Source organism: Hyperolius riggenbachi, chromosome 1 (assembly GCF_040937935.1).
Source record: "Hyperolius riggenbachi isolate aHypRig1 chromosome 1, aHypRig1.pri, whole genome shotgun sequence".
In the NCBI taxonomy this organism is placed as follows: domain Eukaryota; kingdom Metazoa; phylum Chordata; class Amphibia; order Anura; family Hyperoliidae; genus Hyperolius; species Hyperolius riggenbachi.
In genome coordinates this window covers 222,666,823-222,690,569 of record NC_090646.1, presented here as the reverse complement: position 1 = coordinate 222,690,569, position 23,747 = coordinate 222,666,823, and the positions used below count along the sequence as shown (strand labels likewise).

At 40.7% G+C, this 23,747-nt stretch overlaps 1 protein-coding gene across 15 annotated transcripts in view; it reads right to left on the bottom strand.

Moving 5' to 3' along the window:
- Positions 1-2,238: 2,238 nt before the first annotated feature.
- Positions 2,239-23,747, bottom strand: part of CAMK2D (calcium/calmodulin dependent protein kinase II delta) — a 330,923-nt gene continuing 309,414 nt past the window's right edge. For 13 of the 15 annotated variants that reach the window (XM_068280781.1, XM_068280836.1, XM_068280817.1 and 10 more), the window contains 4 exons: positions 13,853-13,928; positions 12,635-12,729; positions 8,726-8,951; positions 2,239-5,124 (listed from right to left, as the gene is read on the bottom strand). In XM_068280781.1, the coding sequence (XP_068136882.1) occupies positions 5,121-5,124; positions 8,726-8,951; positions 12,635-12,729; positions 13,853-13,928 (401 nt within the window). In that variant the 3' untranslated portion in view covers positions 2,239-5,120. Of the gene's footprint in view, positions 5,125-8,721; positions 8,952-12,634; positions 12,730-13,852; positions 13,929-23,747 lie in introns of those variants that run through there. The other 2 variants (XM_068280908.1, XM_068280858.1) reach the window with 1 other exon arrangement.

Sequence of the window (23,747 nt, the reverse complement as noted above, 5' to 3'; positions counted from 1 at the left end):
CAGTGGCTGGATTTAGAGCAAATCACTGCATACACTGGATTTAAGAATACTTTGTTCAGTCTGCCGGCAGCCACATAAGATATGAAAAAATAATCTTCTATTGCCTGTATAACGCTCTGCTGATTGGACTATACCCACCATTTACCTGTGTAATATCAGAGTTCATTTTTCTACAAGGCCATATATTGTCACCATAAACATATATCTACTCCACTCTAATAGGAGATGGTCAGAGTGGGACCATATAAACTGTCTGAGTGAACATCCAGTTGTCATTTCTAGATCAATTAAATGATACTTTAGAAATGACCCTGGCTGCTTTTATTCAATGGTAATTGAATAAGAGTCCAAAATCTATCAGCTTCTGATACAAATAAGTTACATAGACACAAATATCCCTTCCCTGTTACCAAGCCCACATTACAGTATTGCCTGTCTCTGCCTGGGTGACAGTGAGAGCATGAGGTAAACCTGACTTCTTTCTCTCATTATAATATTGTATTCTGGTGATGTACACATAATAATGATAAGGAATTGTGGTTCAGTTGGAGTTTAGGATAAGGAAAAGCAAAATCATTAAGTAACCACAAGGTGTCAGCTCAAAGGATAAAAGTGTGTACTAAAATCTACGGCATAAGATGTATGCGGCAGCTCAGCAGTCATGGTGCTATATAAGGGCTGGTTCACACAGAAGATGGCCTCAGCACTCAGCATTGTTTAAATGCTGTCCATTCAGATGAATGGACAGCTGCCCGTATGAATGCTAACCGTCGTTTGTGCAAACGCAGTGTTTTGATCCCAATTTACACCATCGTTTGTCCAGAGTTTAACCTATCCTGAAAGCAATGTGTTACTTCCAGTATCGTTTACTGCCACACTTCTGTGTCTCCCTACGGGGATGAAAAAAAAAACGCACACCAGGAAGCACCACCGAAAGCTGACAAATGCTTTTCTGCAAGTTTGCAGAAAGGCATTAGGAACGAGATGCCGGATGTCCGTCTGAACCAGCCCGTAGTAGGTAAATCATTAATTGTTGCTGTACAGTTTTGAGGGAATTTAAGGTGATTAATGTTGGTTAGAGGGACTAGGGAGCCAAAACTGGAGTCATATTGTTTAGCAAGTAAATCTAATATTACGATGGAATATACAGTAACTCACAGGATTTGTAATTTGAATAGGCCGTATCTCTGGAGTACCTCTTTAAGACAGCCTTGATCATCAACAGGTTCACACGAGCTTCATAGTAATCATCAGAAATAAAAGGTGTACACATAGCAATCAACACCTGTGTTATATGATAATACGAGCTCACTTTGCTAATGCTTATTGTTGAATCTTGCACCATTCATAGTTTTCATACAGTTAATAGCTGTCATTGAAAGTTGAGATGTAAACAGCTGCCATAGTGGAAGTACACAGGCTACAGGGTCTCTTTTAGTCCCCGATACTTTCCTAGTGGCTCTGGTCAACATAAGCTACTTTGGTACTCTGTTGTACTGGCTTAAGCCATATCCTATAGAGCCATATCAATTCCTGCCATGCACTGATGAGACCCAAAAGTCAGAAACAGGCACGTCGGGTTGATGTGGCTCTACAGAATTTTATAAGCTATAGGCTTGCTATACACCAGCGGTTTTGGATGTGAGCCTGGCTTCAGGGGCAAAAAAAGATAATTTGCATGTTCAGGAGTGATGCCTCATGGGAAACCTCAGTTGCAGACTTAAAGCTGAGTCATATCAAATACCTTCGGTTTTAAAGAGAACTCGAGGCAGTGTGGCAGATGGGACACAGAGGCATGTTCCCTGCTTCGTGACATACCGCTGTGCCCCGCCCCCCATCTCTTCCTCCCACCGCCTCGCTATAACCCCCTGAAATTGGCAACAATAATTGTCTCTAATCTTAAGGGGAAAGGAGGCAAGATTTACACTGAGCTTTTGTATCCAGATGATTCTTCCTACGTGTGCCCTGCTGGCTTGACATGCTGCTGGCTTGTCTTGTACCAGGAGGTTTGATAAATAAATTCTGGAGACCATGCATGTCCGGATGTCTGAACTGTTCCAGATGAAGCAGAGAATTCAGCTAATATGCACACCTCCGCATTAATGTACTAATACTATAGAAGGGATGCTACAGTACAACCATTCAGTGCTGCTATCTGTGCTCTCACACATCTACTCTGTACTAAACTAAAATGGCCACACTGCAAACAGACAAAATAAAGAGAGAACAATTGCAACATAAAACACAAATTTATTTTTATTTTTTATGTATATATAGCAATTATTTTATGGCAAGAAATATGTACATGGTGTATATATTGATATATTGCGAGATCTCAAATGATGACAAAAATGAAACCACCATGGTGCAGTTGATGCTTTTATCTTCACATGGTTGCGTGGAAGACAGGTTTGGTCTACAGTACTATGTCAGCTTTCCATGCTATATTTAAATGAAAACAATAAAAATATGAAGCAAATCAAGACTTTACATTAATACATAATAACTAGATACTAAGGACGGAATCACTTCTAGAATAAAGATATATAGGAGACAAAAATAAATTCATTTTATTTTCACAGGATATAATTGGCAGGTTTAAATGGCTCAACACATTCCATTTGCTTATATATTGTAGAAAATGAACTTCTTATTCACATACTAGCATTACTCAGTTAACATCCACTACGCAATAACATTTAGTTGTAAAGAATTGTTTTGATATTTCACAAAAGTGGGGTAAGAGGAATTCTGAGAGACTTGTCAGGGCAATGGATTCATTCTGTCATGCACACTTAGTATTGAAGCCAACAGCCCACAGAGAAGGCAGACCGAACAATGAAAGCTACTGCATATGTGGCTCTATGAATATACTTATACTGCTATAGAATATACTCCATGGAAATAAAGATCACAATGATTTCATTCAAGACCTTTAAAGGACCAATATGCCTAAATACAGCTGATCTTACTTAAAGAACCATGAATGACATTTACAGAAAACATTTCCTGATGGCACTATATAACAAAATATAGTTATAAAATGGTGTATGGGGGCAGCTATTATGATACACAAAGCCTGAATAATCCAGAGTAAGGACATTGCAGCCCACCTGCCCCTAGCCCGAAAAAGAGAGCAACAGGAAATGGCTTCTGTCAGATGTACAAATTATAGTACAACGCAAGGTGTCCTTAGCACTGTTGAAGTAAGCACTTTCTGTTGAAGTAAGCACTCACTGGCCCATCCCACAGTAGCTAAGTTATGTACCGAGGTTGTGATGCTGCATCCAATATCTACAAATGCTATAGTTTTCTATATCCTTCACTGACAGTGAGAAGAAAAAAAATCAGAAACAGCTCTGTAGAAGGTGGTCTTATCTTTGCTATAATCTGGTAGTTGTGGTTGCATGGCCGACTGTGGTGAAAGAAGAGGGACAAAGGAGAAATGTGTCTGTCATCCACACTACTCTAAAAACAGAAATAAATTCCTTCTTTGAATTCATGTTGTAAGCACTACCTCATAAATATTGTATGTTTTAAAAGGGCTTTGCTGTATTTTCCAGTGTTTTATCACAGAGCTTTATGGTTCTTTGTGGTTTTACCTTAGGTTTCTTGGTTATCATGTTGTGGTGCTTCCTGGGCCCTGCACCACAGATGGCATAATCTGCATACATGGCTTCGACAGTGTGCAAAAAGCTTAAAACAACAGTATGCAGGAGTGGAATGAATGGCTATGTTTGGAAAAGTAACCCATTCCGTTTCTAGATCTGGCGGTGATACCATTGGTTTCATGAAAACGAAACTATAGAGATAACAACTTGTGAAAGTGATGACTGGTATCTTTGTGTTAAACAACTCAGGTTAAGCTTTGGTGGCCCTTTAATCAGGCAGGATGGTGTATACAAGCCTTTCTACTCATGCTAACGCTTCTTTCCTACAGGATGCCGCACAATGGAACTGGAAATGTCTTGTGATAAAAAAGTTACGTCAGTATAAAGACACTGTTTCTGTAGAGCTAAAGCAAGAAAGAGATTTCTTAGCATTCCAACACACCTTGGTATTCAAAATGTCACCGGACCGTTAAACGTTCATACACATACAATACACGATATCTAGATTTCAATTCAGGACTAAAACACAAAAATACAGAGTTTGTGAAAATAACTAAATTACCCTGATTTAAAACGTATCTGAGTTTTCTTTTTCTATTATCAAAACCACCTATCACCCATTCATAATGAACCATAATAATTAGATATTCTTTGCAAATATAAAATGCCTACAACCTAACATAATACAGCAGTTACACATTATTATCTATAGTCAGCATACTGCATATTGAAATGGAATTACTCATCTGCACTCCAAATACAGTGATGGTGAGGTAAAACCTCTGTAAAGTCTCTGTTGATGTCTGAGAGCCAGTGGGGAGGAGTTTCCCGCCTGAGTAATAACAAGACCTTCAGTGTGAGTTCCTGGTACCTCCCTATGGAGAATCCACAAGAGTGTTGTGCAACCATTACTGGCATCTTGGGAGTTTCTCATAAGAATATATAAAGGTCCTACTTTAGAGAACTGGACATCTGGCTAGCAGAAGAGGAGAAGAACATCTCCCTAATGGACACAGACAACAAGAAGAACCTGTCAAAGGCTTTAACTCTTCCAAACTCTATCCAAAACTGAAAAAGGGGTTAGATGCTTCAGTTGGGATAGGCCTAAGTTAGTAACCTATATTCTAAATATATCTCATCAATGAATCCTTTGTACCTGGGTAATCTATCACCAATAACAAACTCAACTAGTAAAACATAAAAATATAAAAGTTTACATCTGAATGAATATAGATTGAACTTGGCAAAATTAGACATATCAAAATAGTAGACTTAGAAAGGAAATGTCATATTGTCTTCTGTGTAATGGGAAATTGTCTTTTATCAGATCTTAACATGTGGCTGAGATGAGAGTATGAAATAAAGACTGCATAAAAGCATTACACATAAAGACATTCTGTGCTCGAATAAACATCTGTGAAGAGAACACAAAGGAAGGACGCAGCTTGTCTTAGAGATACCATCCAGTTGTCTTGAGTGTTCAGAGTAAAAGGCTTGCAAGGCTTATGGTCAGCTGTGAAGAAAAAAAAAAGAGATAATTGACAGACTAAATAACCAAGTTAATGCAGAACATTTGACATGAAGACATCAGATAAAGAATCGGTGCCTGCTGTTCCTGCATGCCCTGCAAGGGAATGAAATGGAATGCCAGATATCAAATGGATGGAATTTACAGCAGCTCCTGAAATAAAGGAATGCAGACAGGAGCTGGGATTGGTTTACACAGCTGTAAAAGTGCTCATACACTTGTCGATTTTCCTGGCAGATTAAATCATTATGATTAATCAATCAATTTGCCAGGTGGCTAGCCAGATCTGGTAGAGTCCTTTCCACCGCTCCGTCACTCCTATCTCTAGATATCCTCCACTTTCTGTTAGGAACTCACCTGGAGGTTCCTGCGATGTGGCCGTTCCAGGCGAAAATCGAGCCGCATCCTCCACTCCCAGGTGTCGGCAGCCATCGTCTGCTGGTGACGCCCACGTGGAGGATCAGCGTGCGCATAGTGGTGGGCGGGTGTTTTGCTCCTCTCGGCCGCAGTATGGTTTTAGGCGGCGACAGAGGTAGTGTCAGCTGATGGGGTAGTCAGCTGACACTTAGGCTGGATGTTTTTGATATGTCAGCTGATAGCGGACACGCAGCCAGGATGTTTTGTTCGTCAGCTGACAAGTAGTCTGGGCCCCCCTGCGGCTGCATCCCTTGCAGGGTCTATTGTTACGCCCCTGATTATCTATGCAATACTTTTGCTGTTACCTGATTGCCCATGCAGTATGTTTGCTGTGATCTGATTGTCCGTGCAGTATGTTTGCTGTAATTTGATTGTCCAGGCAATATTTTTGCTGTTACCTGATTGTCCATGCAATATGTTTGATGGGATCTGACTGTCCATGCAATAGGTTTGCTGTGATTTAGCTGTCCAAAATTGTTGCTGTTACCAGATTGTCCATGCAATTTGTAAGCTGTGATCTGATTGTCCATGTAGTATGTTTTCTGTGAACTAGTTGTTCATGCAGTATGATTGTTGTGATCTGATTGTCCATACAATATTTTCTAGAGAACAGAGAAAAATTGGCAGCACTCCCAATTAGGCAGCAACTGAAATGACTATCAACAGAGGTGTGCAGCGCCACCCCAGAGACTTAAATACACATCTTGAATTAAAAACAGATACAAACTATGCACTAAACCCTAAGGTAGATGAATTGAATGCAAACTGATACACGTGAATGCAGCTAGCCATGAGAAGACTTAAATTTTTGTACAACAGGAGGAGATGGCAGAGCTTCCAAGTGCAGGCTGCACCCGAATTGACCAACTGCAAAGATGTTCACAGCCTAACACAGGGCCAGAGTACACAACTTGCATTAAAACAGATGCAGTGAATGGAGGTCATTAGCTTCCAAAAACAGTTTGCACACAGATTGTTCAGTTTTAGACTCTTCCACCTCATTGAGGCACTACACACCTCTTTTGGTAGTCATTTCAGTTGCAACTTGATTAGGAGAACTGCCAATTTTTTGCTGTTCTTTAGAAAATATGCATTTTATGGCTAGCTGCCCCAGGTTTACTCTGTTTTAATGTTAGCGGTTAGGTCTCCCTCCCCCCCCCCCCATTTCCCATCACACCCCTTCCCATCCCCTTTTTTCTGGTTGGGGGTCTAAGAGATTGAGAAGCATTGACTGCCAGTGAGGTGGAGTGTATGGGTGGGCACAGTCCGATGAATGAGTACAGTTGCCTGCACCAAATTGTATTGGTAGCAGGGGTTCCTCCATCCGGCCGTGTCAGTCATGGATATAACATCCATGTCAGTTTATGCAAACAGTAATGATACAGGATCTCATTTTTCACAGCCAGGTTCCTTTAGGATAGATCTTTCTCTTTTCAGAATTAGAATCAATTTAAAAGTTACATAAAATGTTTGTAAATGGATCTCAGCCTCTTGGAGCATTCTCGGGTGTCAGTATGCATCAAGTAGAAGTAGCTGCTGATTTACAGAGAAAGGGTACAGCAAATCAACATGCGATTATATTGCTTAAAGAGAATCTGTACTCTAAAATTCTTACAATAAAAAGCATACCATTCTCTTCCTTATGTTATCCTGGACCCCTCTGTGCTGTTTCTGCCACTCCCTGCTGCAATCTTGGCTTGTAATTAACAGTTTTAGGCAGTGTTTACAAACAGAAGACTGGCTTCTAACCAGAGTATGATAGGCTGAGAACTAGCTTACTGTGTGACTCATGCAGAGCTTGGAGAGGGTGTGTAAGCTTCTGCCAATGACAAGCAGTGCTGCACATTCCACACATTCCAGCATCAGCCTGACAAACATGACAGAGGAAAGGAGATAAGATTTATTACAGAGACAGTGCAACTAGAAAATGCTGCAGTAAGACAGACCACATTAGAACAGGCATAGGAACTTATAGAAGAAATAAGGCTCACAATTTTGTTACAGAGTCTCTTTAAGTTATAAACTGAGTTATTGCTGTAAAGTTATAAGGGTTAAAATTGTGCCTTAAATCAGTCACATTGAATATTATATATGGTGTTGAGAAAGAGATACAAATGATGAATAGCAAAATTGCCAGTAAGCGAGATGACGCCGGTGCGCTTCCTTATACACTCTGCATGAATGACCATGTGACCAGCCCAGATCAGCATACATGAGAATTGCTTTAAACACTTGGCCACACCTTGATGAAGCCCTGATTGGGTGAAATGCGTAGGTGGGCAGAGCTTGAGCGTGATGGTGTGTCTGACCTCCATAGTCCAGTTGATACCCGCTGGGTGCCTATTGTGAGATGCGGGCTAATCACGGGTGTCTCTTAACAGCTCATTGCTAATGACTAACTTTGACAAAGGGCAGATTGTAGGCCCGATACGTGTCAGTTGATCCTGTGATTTTATTGCACTGTTTGTGGAATTTTTCAATAAATATACCAGCCTTTTTTCATCGATTTGGTCTGGCTTGCGGATCCTTTCCAGTTTACTAATCAATATGGCTTACTTGTTTTGAGGAGGTTAATACTCTGGACGAAGCTGGACAGAAACGTGTGTGATACCTGCAATACTGGAGCATCATCCGGGCAGTGGTGAGATAAAAGCCAATTACGGCTTACCCGCTGTGTTTAACTGGAATCCAGAGATTTGCTCAGTTCTGTTCACACTGAATGTTTGGAACTGCCTCATATTGAATGCCCCCCTTGATAGCTCCCACAACTTGCTATTCTAAGAATGTATGTGCTGTCATGCTAGCTGGAACTTTGAACTGATGCTATGCTTACGTGGGGAAGGGGGTAGGGGAAGGGGATAGCTTTAGGCATTGGGCAGGTAGTGTATGCAGTGGATTGGGGGGAGTTTAGGTATTGGGCAGGTCCGGGGGCGGGGGAGGGAATTTATGTTTAGGCATTAGGTAGGTAGTGTGCGTAGATGTGTGTGAGAGAGATGGGGGTTTAAGGGTTAGGCGATGGGGGGAGGGTTCTGTCTGAGAGTAGGGTTAGGTTTGGCCATAGTAAGATGTCAGTATTTAATACTGATGTTCTACTATCGGCCTTTAGTGGGCCACCCAAATTTTCAGGTGATTTCAATTGCCAAGCTGCTAACTGCTTACTATTACTTACTTGGGTATTGTTGGAGACCCAGAGCGATGAAAATGTACGTTCTGCCACTTTCCATCCCGGCGGTGCCACACCCGGGTCTCTTCTGACTGCATTGTCTTTGGCAATCCTATGGAATCCATATACTGTGTCAGGCGGATATAGGCTATGCAGGCAGCATCTTCCCCGATCAAGTGGACATGAGGATTCAGAAGAATAGTATGGATTGGCTTGTTGCTCTTGGATAAAGCTAAAAGAAGAAACAGAATATAGTAAAATGAAGAAAAAAAGACACTAATACAAGTATGCAGACTTTTTTTGTTGTCTGTAGTAAAAGATTTCAGTTACAAATGGCTTAACGTTTACTAGAGATGCCTGACCCAGTGTGCAGTGAAAGGAAGAATTTTGAAGGTTAGGTCATCCATGAATGCTGCGTATGATATATGAGCATCTAGACAGGTGTAACAAGGTCAAGTGTTTTTGTCCTTTGACAGCTGACAGCATGCATCTTAGAATGGTATAAAGCTGTATGGCGCTTAATGTTTTCTATATAAAATACACCGTTACAATTTCAAAGCTAGCACAGTGAAGGAAAAAGAAAGTTCCGTAGCAATCTCACTAATATTATAAATGCAAAAGTGTGGATGTTTGTTACTCAATCACGCAACAGAGGCTGAACAGATTTGAATTAAATTTGGCACACACGTAGTACATTACCTGGAATAACATACAGGATACTTTTTATCTCCATAACCAAAAAGGGGGTGGAGACAAATACAAATTTCACTGGGAAAATGTAAACTGCAGCCATTCTTACACTGTTTATGGAAGAGTTTTCAAATTTTGCTCAGTTGGTTACTGGGTGACTGGGATTAATATTCAGAAAAGTGGGTGGAGCCTACAAAAGCTAATCAAAAATAACCTATTGATTTTCAAGGGAAATATTTAATTGCTGCCATTCTTGCACTGTTAATGGCACAAGCCTCAAACCTGGTACAGTTGGTCATTGGGTGACTTGGGTTCAAATTCAGAAAAGGGGGTGGAGCCACAAACAGCAAATCAGATTTGTTTCATTTCAATGCAAATTATTGATTCCAAAGGCCACAAAGCTCACAAACTTGTTCATTGAGTAACTGTGTGCTAGAGTTAGAAAAAGTGGGTGCAGCCAACACCAACCAAATACATACCCGGGCAACGCCGGGTCATCAGGGTGTGGGGACAAATACAAATTTCACTGGGAAAATGTAAACTGCAGCCATTCTTACACTGTTTATGGCAGGGTTCTCAAACTTTGCAAAGTTGGTCACTGGGTGACTGGGATTAATATTCTGAAATGTGGGTGGAGAGTCGGAGACTACAAAAGCCAATCAAAATTCACCTATCGATTTTCAAGGGTAATATTTAATTGCGGTCATTCTTGCACTGTTAACGGCACAAGCCTCAACCCTGGTAAAGTTGGTCATAGCTTGACTGGGGTTCAAATTCAGAAAAGGGGGTTGAGCCACAGCCAATCAGATTTGTTTCATTTTAATGCAAATTATTAATGCCAAAGACCGCAAACTCACACACTAGGTCATTGAATAACTGAGTAATTGTGTGTTAGGGTCAGAAAAAGCGGGCGGATCCAACACCAGCCAAGTACATACCCGGGTAACGCTGGGTCATCAGCTAATTACATCAGTGGGTACCTGACAATATAGCCATTCTCCTTGTAAGCCCGCAAGGGCAAGGGCTCTCTCACCCTTTTGTGTCTTGGAATGTTACTCATCTTTTGCTTGCACTCTGTTATACATTTTATTCATTATGTTTCATTTGTCATTGTAATCCCCATTTCTGTATTTTGTACCAGGGTCCATATTTGATGTCTATCATTGTCTGTATCATTATGTACTCATGTTAGTTATCTTACTTTGTACAGCGCCACAGAATATGTTAGCACTTTATAAATCAATAATAATTCTGTCAGCTTGAACTGGTATGGCCATTCTTCTCACAACTTGATTATTATTAAGTCATTTCTTTCCTCAGAACTGCTGTTTACTGCATGTTTTTGTACCATTTTGAGTGAACTCTACAGACTGTGGTGTATGATAGATGATGAAGATTAACAGTTACAGAAGTACCTGGTGACTCTCAGCCACAATCATGACAGAGATAACACCTTTTTAATACTGTTGCTTGCGGTATTTACGCAAGTTATGTAGCATGCGCTGCACACAAGGCGCAACTCGCGTTATGTACACAACACTAGTTGCTAGTATAAAATGCATTATGCAAACAGTCTTAGTTTAGTTTCAGGGTTTAGTGAGTGAACTCCAACCTGTAATTAGGCATTGGTGACCAAGTCATAAAAAGCATATTTGCTGGACTTTTCTCCTCCACAGTGCAAGGCCGAGGGGCACCATTTTGCTCTGGATTTCTTTTCTTCTGCAATCTTTCACCAGTGTCTCTAAATGCTAACTGCCAGCATACTTTTACCCACATGGAAGTAACATACACACCGAGAAAGTATCCTCCCTCCAGACCATTATTTTCAAGCAGAATACTATCTTGACGATTTTTGAAGGACTACTTTAGTATCAGTTACATGAAAAAATGTTATTTGTGTGTTTCAGTCATAATCCAAGATGGGGCCAGAACAAGAGAGTGTATTGTACAACAGAATCTACTGACATTGTACTTTAAAGGATAACTGAGCTGTGAGGGATAGAGAGGCTGGCATATTTATTTCCTTTAAAACAATACAAGTTGCCTGGCATCCTGCTGATCTTTCACACATCTGTAGTGTCTGAATCACACACTTGAAACAAGTATGCAGCACATGTGATCAACCTTAAGTCAAACATCTGATCTGCATGCTTGTTCAGGGTCTATGAATAAAAGTATTAGCGATAGAGGATGAGCAGAACAGCCAGGCAATGTGCACAGTTTAAAAAATAATAAATATGGCAGCCTCCATATCTCTCTCAGGTAAGTTGACCTTTAAAGTGACACTGAAGCGAAAAAACAAATGATATAATGAATTCTATGTGTAGTACAGATAATTAATAGAACATTAGTAGCAAAGAAAATAGTCTCATATTTTTCATTTTCAGTTATATACCTTTTTTTTATAGCTTTGCATCATTCTCTAATATGGGCAGTTTACAAGTTACTGGCTGGTTCACATTTGGCGGTTCCCCGCCGATTCTGCAGGTTAAATCTTGCGATTTGCGCTTGTGATCTCAGTTCAATAAAACAAAAATCACAGCGCAATCGCCCCCCGAAGCTTTCAATGGATCGTTATGGCAAACGCTGCAGTGTGAATGTATCCATAGGGATACATTAGCAGCAGTGCTATTCTGATCGCCGGCAACCACCAAAGCGCTAAAAAAAGCCCAGCATTCTAAATTATTTTACAGAGCAAAGCTTATGAACTTTTCAACTTTACTCTGCAGGAAAACCATAAACAAACAAGAAACAATGAGAGACAGTTGAGATAAGAGCTTCAAAAGACAGTGCTGCCCATGGCTTGTTTGGTCGCAGAGCTCAGTAAAGCTCTTTTGCATAGATAACAACTGAAGTTTCTTAACTCTTCCTGCACTGGAAACAATATCAGACTCATATCTGTGCTTCTAATATTTTTTTTTCTTACCTGTACTACACATACAATTCATTATATCATACGTTTATTGTCCACACCATGCCTATATGCTTAAATTATTTGTCATAGATGGCTGAAAAAAATCTGCTTGTTACATTTTATTTCCAGTATTTATCTTATTTTAAATATACTTTTTAAACATGAGAAACATTTTAAATGAAGTGCCAATTAAAGAACACATCCGTTTCCAACCAGCATGCTGCCATTATGTAAAACGAGGGTTCCGTTTAGCAGCTTTTTGTTACACAAAGTACAGTATGTATAGAAAAGCAGTGATTATTAAATCCTACCATTCTCAAAATAAAACCGATGGAAATCCATGCCTTCCACAAGGTTTCCTAAAGCTTCTGGTTCAAATGATGTAAGGCCTGGATCACAGATCTTCCTGAAAATAAACCATTGATTGGACAAATTAAAAATCTCAAATTGAAGTCTTTAAATAGATTAAGTTTAATTCTTATGGTAAAGCTACATCTTTAACAAAATATAAGTTTTCACAACAGAAACTGTACTTACTGCATACTATAGATGAGATTCTTATAGTCATGCCAAAACAGAAGTTATGAATAAGTAATCAGTCAGTAATGTTTTTGAAAATGATTAACTATTAAGCTTCAGCTTTGCTTTTATGTAGGCTGGAGGGTTCCAGTGGCACTCAGATCAAAAATGAAAATAACACCTAAGAAGAGGAAAGCCTCTGGATCTTGTAGAGCCTTCCCAAGCTGTCCTCTGGTCTCCTTTTGGCACTTGTAGACCCCCCCAAAGATTTCCAACAAGGGCTTATTGGAAATCTGATTGGGGCTGCGCTCCAGAAGAGTGAGGGACGGATCTTCTAAAGGGTCTCGGCAAGTGGTGGCAGGAGTGAATAAAAAATCCCAGGAAGCCTCTACAGGATCAAAAAGCTTCCCTTTTCTCCTGCAAATATTTCCTCTTTGGTCCGAGCTTTGGCTCAGGTTCACTTTAAAATAGTACAGTGCAAGGATGATGGTTGTGGGTCTAAAACAAGTTAATAAAACATGAAAAAAATTGTACTGGTACAAGTATATGATAAAAGAATACTCAAAGGGATAAAAGCCAATAAAGACATACTGGTGCTATCAATGTATAGTAAGTAATATAGAAAAGGGAAGACTGATGTGTTTCATGGTTACAGACTTTCTTCATCAGATGTTGTCAGTAACTGTTCATAAACAACCATCTCAGACGGTACAGATTAGGCAGTGGAAACAGAAGGATAGAACTGAAAATACCAGCAAAGATAAAAACACTAAAAAGGATAAGGAATATTTCTATCTTTAGCAGTATAGTCTTAAAATTTGTTTGTTAGTTGGGCTTATGCTAATTTGCTTAATTACATCAACTATTCATTAGATAGTAGCATGTGCCCAAACCATTCACTTATTTTTTTCTGGTATGTTAATTATTTATATAATAATTCCCCCACTATTGAAATGACATCCAGAGTTAATACAGTGTATCAGGGAGATTTCATGCATTATATCACTTACGTATAGGCCTCAAAATCTCCATTATTAATAGCTTCAATGAGCTGCTCTGTAACTTTAATGATTTCCTGCTTCCGAGCTGAAAAATAACAAAGGTTATGTAACTGGATGGCAAAAATAAGTGATCTCAGCAAAGTGTACAATGCTTACCTCTACTGGATTAGTCATGCACTGTATACTGTATACTGCATGTACACAATGCACTGCACCACGACCACTGGGTATTTTCTATCTGATCTACCTTTGTAAACATGTTAATTAGCCTATCACAGTTATGCTCTAGCTGCCCTGCAATGGCTGCAAATGTAAAAAAGAATATCACCAATATAGAGATAGAATTGCTCAGGGAACATATCTATGTACTAATATCAGAGAGTGATATAGAGGCAGTGATAGCACTAGTCACCCAAGGAGTAGAGAATAATCAGATGCTGTTGTATTACATAGAAAGGATGACAAATGTGTTTATGTGTACAACGTCGTTTCATATGACTTATATGCAGTGGCGTAGCTAAGGAGCTGTGGGCCCCGATGCAAGTTTTACAATGGGGCCCCCCAAGCACTCTATACATAACAATTGATACGGCGTACCAAAACCTGCCAATGGCAACTACAGTGTCAGAGGAGCAAGAAGGGGATGGGGAGCTGTCTGTTAATGATTACAACTATTCAAAGTATCTATAGAAGTGATTATCATAAGCACAGGACCAATAGAGAGCTAATACTGTAGTTGAGGGAGGGCCCTTCTGGGCCCCTTTGGTCCAAGGGCCCCGATGCGGTGGCTACCTCTGCACCCCCTATTGCTACGCCCCTGCTTATATGCATATACTTAGGAAACACATACTTCTAGACTTCTAGGCTGCTAACACTATAGGTCTAGAAATAAACGTTTTAGGATTCCGCTGTATGCCCAAGAGAAGTGAATATTACATATTATGTGCTGCTTGCCATAGACATTATGTAGATATAGCAGGAATAGTGCAAATGCCCCATCTGGAAGCATATTTATGAAAGAGACACCAAAGGACAATGTATGCCGCTAGTGACAGTAGTTCAAATGGAAAAAGTAAGTAAAGAAATCAAAAAATAGTTTATAAAAGAAATAAAAGCCCCCATAATCAGAACATATATCACAAATACACCACATGTAAGCCCCTCACAGTGTGGCGCTGCAGTGTGATGTAACGGATGCACTAATGTGGAACCTCCCATTGTAATATAAAACATATGCAAGGTTCACCATATGTCCGGTGCTGAGCGATCTAATGGCATGCGGCATCCCAATGCACTGCATGCAACGGCCCATCTTAGCAGGAACAGTGAAGCATAATTTACACTGACTCTATGCTTCACTGTATGTGACACAACACACGCCAATACGCACAGTGTAATTTTTCCATTCCGTTGCCTTCCTGTTTTCACAGGGAAAGCAACGCCCACTGTGAACGTAGCCATCCACACATTATTCAGTAGAAAAAGTTCAAACTGCTGTCTAATCCCCTACGGGTCGTAAATATAGACTTCAGTTAGCAGTGAAGTTTATCAGTTGAGGAACTGAATATGAATATTAAAGAGAACCCGAGGTGGGTTTGAAGAATATTATCTGCATACAGAGGCTGGATCTGCCTATACAGCCCAGCCTCTGTTGCTATCCCAAACCCCACTAAGGTCCCCCTGCACTCTGCAATCCCTCCATAAATCACAGCCATGCTGCTGACAAACAGCTTGTCAGAGCTGGCTGTGTTTATCTCTATAGTGTCAGTCTGCTGCTCTCCCCGCCTCCTGCAGAACTCCAGTCCCCGCCTGCATCCCTTCCCTCCCTGCTGATTGTAGGGAAGGGACGGGGCAGGGACCGGAGCTATGCAGGAGGCGGGGGAGCAGCTGAGACTGACACTACAGATGTAAACACAGCCTCACAACACAGCTGTGATTTATGAGGGATTGTAGAGTGCAGGGGGACCTTAGGGGGGTTTGGGATAGCAACAGAGGCTGGGCTGTATAGGCAGATCCAGCCTCTGTATGCAGATAACATTCTTTAAACACACCTCGGGTTCTATTTAAGCTGTAATTATTTAAGTATTTATTTAATTAAGGGCTGGTTCAGACGGGCGTTTTTGTGGCGTTTAACGCGGCGTTTCAGACGCGTTTTTTTGGGATCTACTGCCATCCCATGCAAGTGAATGGGAGCATTTAGAGCTGGCTTTTGCAGGCTTTCATGAAAGCCTGGTGGTAGATCCTGAATAGCAGAGACCAGAACTGCTAGCCTTGAACACTTCCCAAAAGCCTTCAAAAGCTAGCTTTTAAACACTGGCGTTTAAACGCTGGCGTTTGAACGCAATGTCAAGCGAAAGCTCAGCAGACGCCCGTGTGAACCAGCCCTAAGTTCTGAACTATGTCATAAAAATATTGCCACATTCAAGGAGAAAACAAGTGTGCCTGTTGCATGGAAATATGCACCCCTAATAAATAGTTAAGTGTGATGTAGGATGATGAAAAACACTCTGCTGACAGGAAAAGATACATAAACTGTGCATAGCATAATGAATGCTGTGAGCATTGCAGAGCGATAAGTACAATCTATTACAGTTCTCTACTGCTGCTGTCTAAATTAATGTTTTTACTATTGATTACATATCCAAAGCATAATAGATCTTGCTGCTACTACCCTATTCTTTAACATGAATTATTATTTTATTTGAAAATGGCTTATTTACTAAGTGTCAGTGGAAAGAAAATGGATGCTAAAATCACAATCTGGCAAAAAGAATATTTATCTCATGCTCACGCATGGTAAAATAGAGGAAATGTCCAGTTAATGAAATAAAACCCAAAGTAAACAAGGTAAACTCTAATGATGCCCATACACGGTACAATAAAAAAAATCTGATCGGACATGCTGGAAAAAATTTGATGATTGTGTGTTTAATTGTATCGTGTATGTTAAATTGTCTGAAAAGATCTTTTAGATTTAAAGAGACTCTGTAACAAAAAAAAGTTCCCCTGGGAGGTACACACCTCAGGAGGGGGAAGCCTCAGGGTCCCAATGATGCTTCCCCCTCCCCTGCAGCTGCAGGCAGTCCAGCGCTGGCTCCCCCGAAGTGTCCTCCCTCGACAAGCCTGATAAGCGCTAATAAGCACTGATTTACCTTTCCTGGCTCTAGCGGGGATGCTCTTGCATCAATCCACAAAATAGCCGATCTCTGTCGGGTCCGCTCTACTGTGCAGGCGCAGGAGACTTGCACCTGTGCAGTAGTGAGGCCCTACAGCAATCGGCTATTTCCGCCTATCTCCGAGCGGAAAGCCGATACTGCGCCTGTGCTGGAGCCAGGAAGGTAAATATTTACATCCCCGCTGTTCGGGGAGCTTTATCGCCGCAGCCGTGGGACGAGGAGGACAGGGGAAGCCTCAGTAGTATCCGGAGGCTCCCCCCACCCCAGGTGAGTATTCCCCAGGGGAGGTTTTTCTCATTACAGGTTTTCTTTACATTGTTAAAAATGTTTCAAAGTTTTTTTTATCTTTATTTTTATTGTTAAAAATAACATGATTGAAGATTTAATGTTTATTTTTTTGTTCTAATCATTGTTGTGTTGTAAAAAGTTGCATTATCCATCGGTAGATAATTATGGAAATCCTCTGGATTATTCTCCCTTAATTCTCTTAACATTGTCACATTGGAATATTTCTCTTTATTTAATAGGCAATGTTTGCACCATTTCCTTTTCGGTTTGTCCTCATCAAGGAAAGTCCATAGATACAATGCAATTTTGGCCTTCTTCCTGATAGTTAATAGAGCCATTTGTAATTGCTCTGTGGTAAAAACTCCCTAAGCACAAAAACAAACAAAAAAAAACAAACAAAAAAAACACTGTGAGGTAAAACACACCTATATATTTATCTGAGGTAATATTAACTTCACAATGAATACATTGAACCACTCACAGGAAAAACACAGCTCAATAGATGCTTTGATCAACAACTGCCGTCTGTGTTAACTGAGGTAAAATAGAGCTCGAGCTGAAAAAAAGAGAATCCAGTTGAAAAAAGTCACTTCCTATCGAATAAACCATTGGATGGAATACTTTATTTTTTGTCTCAATCTCATTTCTCAATTTGATTTTTCGGCATATTTGATCTTTGTCCCTGGATTTTCAGCCTAATCGAACGTTCGTGTATGGAACCTCGAAAACAACTATGCAATTTTTTTGATCTAACAGGATAATCGATAATTTATCTAACAGGATAATTTAATCTAACAGGATAATCGATAATTTATCTAATAGGAAAAAAAATGAAAAAATTGTACTATGTATGGGCACCATAAAAGCAATCATGTTGGTTAGCGCAAATAATAAATGTTATTGAAACATAACTTTTATTTTAATAATGTTATGTTGCTTTGCTTACCTATGGTTCCCCTCCTACCCATACAGGCTTAAAGGACAACTGTAGTGAGAAGAATATGGAAGTTGTCATATTTAGTTCATTTTAAACAATACCAGTTGCCCTGCTGATCTATTTGGAGCAATATGCAGCTAATCTTGTCAGATCTGACAATTATCTCAGAAATGCCTGATCTGCATATGCTTGTTCAGGGTCTATGGCTAAAAGTATTAGAGGTAGGATTAGCAGGATAGCCAGGAAACTGGTATTGCTTAAGGCTTCTTGCACACCAAGACGTTGCATTAGGTGCCACGTTAAGGTCGCATAACGTGCACCTAACACAACGTATGGTGCTGCAAGAGCCGACGGTAGAGTGAGCCGCGTTAGGCGGCTCGAGTCCTATAATGTCTCCCAGAGTGGCGCTGATTGGCCAGCGGGACCACGTGATGCAGAGCGAGACACTCCGCATCACGTGGTCCCGCCGGCCAATCAGCGCCCGCCAGTGCAGTGAATATTAAGTAGCCATGTGCGCGGCTACTGTAGCTGGCTCTCCCCGCCTCCTCTCCGCCTCCCACTGCGCATGTGCAAACAGTCTAACGCGGCTATAGCCGCTCCAACGCCGTAGCATGCTGCACTTTGCACAGAACGTGCAGCGTTACATGTAACGCAACGTGGGCTGTGTGAACAGCCCACTTGTGTTACATTGCTGTGCGTTGGGGGAGCGTTACAGGCGCACTAACGTGCGCCTGTAACGTCTTGGTGTGTAAGCAGCCTAAAAGTAAATAAATATGGCAATATATGGCAGCCTCCATATCCCTCTTGCTCCAGTTGTCCTGTAGGAAATCTGAGTTGAGAATGATGGGTGTATTTATAAACACCTGGGGCTTCCTCCAGCACCATAAGGTGCGTATGCTCCCTCTTCATTCTTTTGCTATCCCCCAGTATCTGGGCGGCCGTGCTCTTCTGCACATGCGTGGCTCAGCCGAACCACCGTTGTGCCCTTGCGGCTGGGAGCATTCTGCACCTGTGCAACAAAACGCTCCCAAGAATGGCAAAGCAGCGGGGCAGGGCCACGCATGCGTAAAGGTGCACACGACTGGCTAGATAAATGGGGGATAACAAGTGAATGGAGAGGCCAGCTAGGGAGCCCTCACAGTTCATGGGGCTGGAGGAAGCCCCAGGTAAGTATAACACATCGCAGATACACTTTAAGGCCCCATTCAAACTCCGCAAGTGTAATGTTGACCAAAAGCCCTGTGCTGAAAAAGTACAGCTCCTGCCAGTGATAAATTCCTTATGAATATTATATTTTACTCTTCATAATTCTTCTCCATTAACCTTAAAATTGCCATATTGTCCAAATAGTGTTCCCGTTTTCTGCTGTGTAACCCTGATTTCTGCTTGCACAGCTTCTGAAAGGATAAAATCAAAGCAACAACCTCCAATATCCACATCTAAAGTACAGTGTTCTCAACTGAGACAGCCAGCCTGGGCTGTCTCACCTGAGGCTCTAGTATTAGTACAGGTATTTGGCAAAGTTGTTTTAATGAATTGGCATGCCAGATCTTTAACCACTTTACCCCTGCCCGTACGGATTTCTCCGTCCCTTTTTCCATCCTTTAACCCCCAGGGACGGAGAAATCCGTACTTTCCGCGTTCCCGACGCTGTCCGCGCCCCAGCTCGTAAACACGCCGCCCGCCGCTAGTAAACACGCCGCCGCCCGCTCGCCCGGAGATCAATGAACGGGAAAATCCATTCCCGTTCGTTGATCTAAGCCCCACAATGAACCGCTGCTCTCCTATGGGCAGCGCGATCATTGTGAGAAAAAACTCACGTGTCCAGCCTCCTTATACTTCCTCCAAGCTTCCGGAAGGACGCTTGGAGGTCGCATTAAAACAAAAAGTTACTGTGGCCATCTTGTGGCCAAATAGTAAACTACACCCTACACATTTTTCACATACAAATAAATGACTTTTACACAAAAAATTAACTCATTACCTCCCACACTCCCCATTTTTTTTTTTTTTGTAATTAAAAAAAAATTCAAAAATTTACAATTAAAAAAATACATAAATAGTTACCTTAGGGACTGAACTTTTTAAATATTTATGTCAAGAGGGTATAACACTGTTACTTTATAAACGATGGGCTTGTAATTAGGGATGGACGCAAAACTGAAAAAAATGCACCTTTATTTCCAAATAAAATATTGGCGCCAAACATTGTGATAGGGACATAATTTAAATGGTTTTATAACCGGGACAAAAGGGCAAATAAATTTCATGGGTTTTAATTACAGTAGCATGCATTATTTAAAAACTATAATGGCCGAAAACTGAAAAATAATTATTTTTTTCCCCACATTTTTCCTATTTTCCCATTAAAACACATTTAGAAAAAAATTATTCTTGGCATAATGTCCCACCTAAAGAAAGCCTAATTGGTGGCGGAAAAAACAAGATATAGTTCATTTCATTGCGATAAGTAATGATAAAGTTATAGACGAATGAATGGAAGGAGCGCTGAAAGGTGAAAATTGCTCTGGTGCTCAGGGGGTAAAACCCCTCAGTGGTGAAGTGGTTAAGCAACAGTGTGCGTCTGAGTCCATTGTTCCCATTTTTACCTCACAAGCAGAAGTCACTGCATTGCTCAGCTGCTGCTTATTAACGGGAACCCCACAGTGTCAGTCAAGTTTGATCCTGGCAAGTGACACAAGCTGAATCATAATTGGCTGTGTGTACACACATCAAGTGCACTTGTTTTTTAAGAGTGGGCTATCTCCTGATGGGTGTGTAATTAGGTAACTTATTATGTCCTGGGCTTGGTGGAACAGACAAAAGCAAATTGGAAGTTGTTTAAGGGGTCCAGACACACTATATATATCTGGGAAAGAACGTAGACAGAAGCATAGCAGTGGTCACATAACAGTGATTAGGGGACGCAGATAGCTTTTAGGAATGTTTGTTTTTTTCACCTTGAATATGCCATGTTTACCTTATGCCAACAAGTGTAAGAAAATGGAGAACACTTTGAAAAACCATACATATATTTTAAAGAGGAACTCCAGTGAAAATAATGTAATAAAAAAGTGCTTCATTTTTACAATAATTATGTATAAATGATTAAGTCAGTGTTTGCCCATTGTAAAATCCTTTAAATCCCTGATTTACATTCTGACATTTATCACATGCTGGAATTTTTACTGTTGGCAGGTGATGTAGCTGCTGCATGCTTTTTTGCCAGTTGGAAACAGCTGTAAACAGCTATTTCCCACAATGCAACAAGGTTCACAGACCGGAAATTGCCAGGAGTAGCATGGTCCTCAGAGTTTCTTGTGGGAGGGGTTACACCACAACATCAGTCATACAGCGCCCCCTGATGGTCTGTTTGTGAAAGGAATAGATTTCTCATGTAAAAGGGGGTGTCAGCTACTGATTGGGATAAAATGCAATTCTTGGTCGGAGTTTCTCTTTAAGTCAGAGGGACAGCAAGATACATTTTAGGAGAAGGTTAGCAATATCAATATAATTTCCCAAATAGATGTCTCCTTTGAAGTATTTACAGGCAAAAAACAGTAATGAACAGAACTCAAATGTGATTCACAAGAGAGGATTATATCTGTAAACCAAAATCACAGGCATTTTTATGATGCCTTAGGGACACAGGTGGAATATGAAAAGGATGATTCAGAGGTTTATGATGTGCAGCAAGAGAAGGAGGAAAGAAGACAACACAGTACAGACGGGAAGGGGAAGAGGAAGATGACAGAAAAATACGGGTGAAAATAAGACAATTACAGAGGTGGCTTGAAGAGAAAGAGAGAGGGAGAAGCTAGGGAGAATAGACAGATGAACTGAAGCAGGAGACAGAGACAAAGGTGGCAGAGAATGAAAAACAGAGGTAAGAGATGTGGGAGGAAGAGAGAGGCAGAGGAGAAAATAAAGCAGCGTGTCTAAAATGTTGCTAACTAATCTGTTTGAATAAGGCCTCTTTCACAGTAGGACATTGCGGTTTGATGCAACATTAAAGTCGCAATGCAAATTAATATGGAATGCCCCCAAAAAAGTCGCAACGCAACTTACTGCCCCATTACGGCCGCATACATTAGAGCATAAAGGCAATGAAAAGTATGTTTCCAAGTCATTACTGAGCATGTGCAAACAGTCCAACACAGCTAATAATGTGTATAACGCACAGCATGCAGCACTTTCACTTAACGTGCAACGTTAGTAACCAACGCAACGTGTGCACTGTGAATGGGGCATTGATTTTTCATTAACAGTGAGTTATTCTGCATTAAATGTTGTTGTAACGTGCGACTTTAACGTCACACTGTGAAAGAGGCCTAAAGCTTCAAATGTAAAAAAAAAAAACGAACAAAAAAGAAAGTGCGCGGTCCCCAGTCTGCTACACATACAGTAGGAGTTTGCTTTAGCACTGAACCCTGATCTGTGAGCAAATCTTTTAACAGTAGTCAGAAAGTCATGCTTTAGCACATATGTGTATAGCAGCAGGTTCAGCAATATTTTTCAAAGAAAAATATCTGAATATAAATGATTTGCAGACACATTTTCAATAACACAATTTACTGATTTTGAGCTTTTTCCCATCCAGGGAACCTACTTTACATTCAATGACTGCATGCATTTGCATCAAAGCTGCCTAGATGATTCAAACATGACTTTTCTATAACTGCTCTCCACGCACTGGAGCTATTGCTGGAGCTATAGTGTATGTGACATCAGAAAATAAGTGCCCATAATGAAACATTCCTGAAGATTAACCCTGCACAATGATTCTGAGCTGAATGGTGGCAGTTTTAACCTCCCTTGGAAAGCACATGTGGCACCAGCTCACTCTGCCATAGAGCGTGTGTTAGAAGCCTTTGTTGTTCTGCTCCAGTGGGACAAAATTATGACATCTACTCTGCACAGTAAAGCTGAAAATACAGGACATTCGGATATGCGTGTTGTCACAGAGCAAACACTGGACTGGCTCTTCGCCCCTTTATCCAGCAACACTGAAACACCTGAAGTGGAGTGTCTACTAAGCTTGACTACTTATTCAATTCTATTTGTACTTATTAGTGCATTAAATAATCTCCAAATTGCTCCCAGATCATTAACACAGCTATAATGCATTATTGATTTTGCCCATCTGAATAGGTTAAAAACAGATAACCACTAGAGTAGCATTGTTTATAAACTGTTGTGTGGACTTTGTCAGCCAGTTCTTCCCAGCAGCCAAGATCGACCCCCCACCCAATTGTCACAGACATCCATCTATATTGAAGGTAATATCATTCATGGTGAGTGAACAGGCTGTAACCTGGGATATGTCACCCACTGTGTGGGAATTATTTTCAACTGAGGAGATTATGCTCGGGTCTAATGACATAGCTGGTTTGATTATGGTGGTTAATATGTACTATTTTATTTTTCAGGTTATTTTAAAGTTACTTTATTGTTATTTAACCAAAACAATAAAATGTATCAGACTATTTTTACCACTCACCAC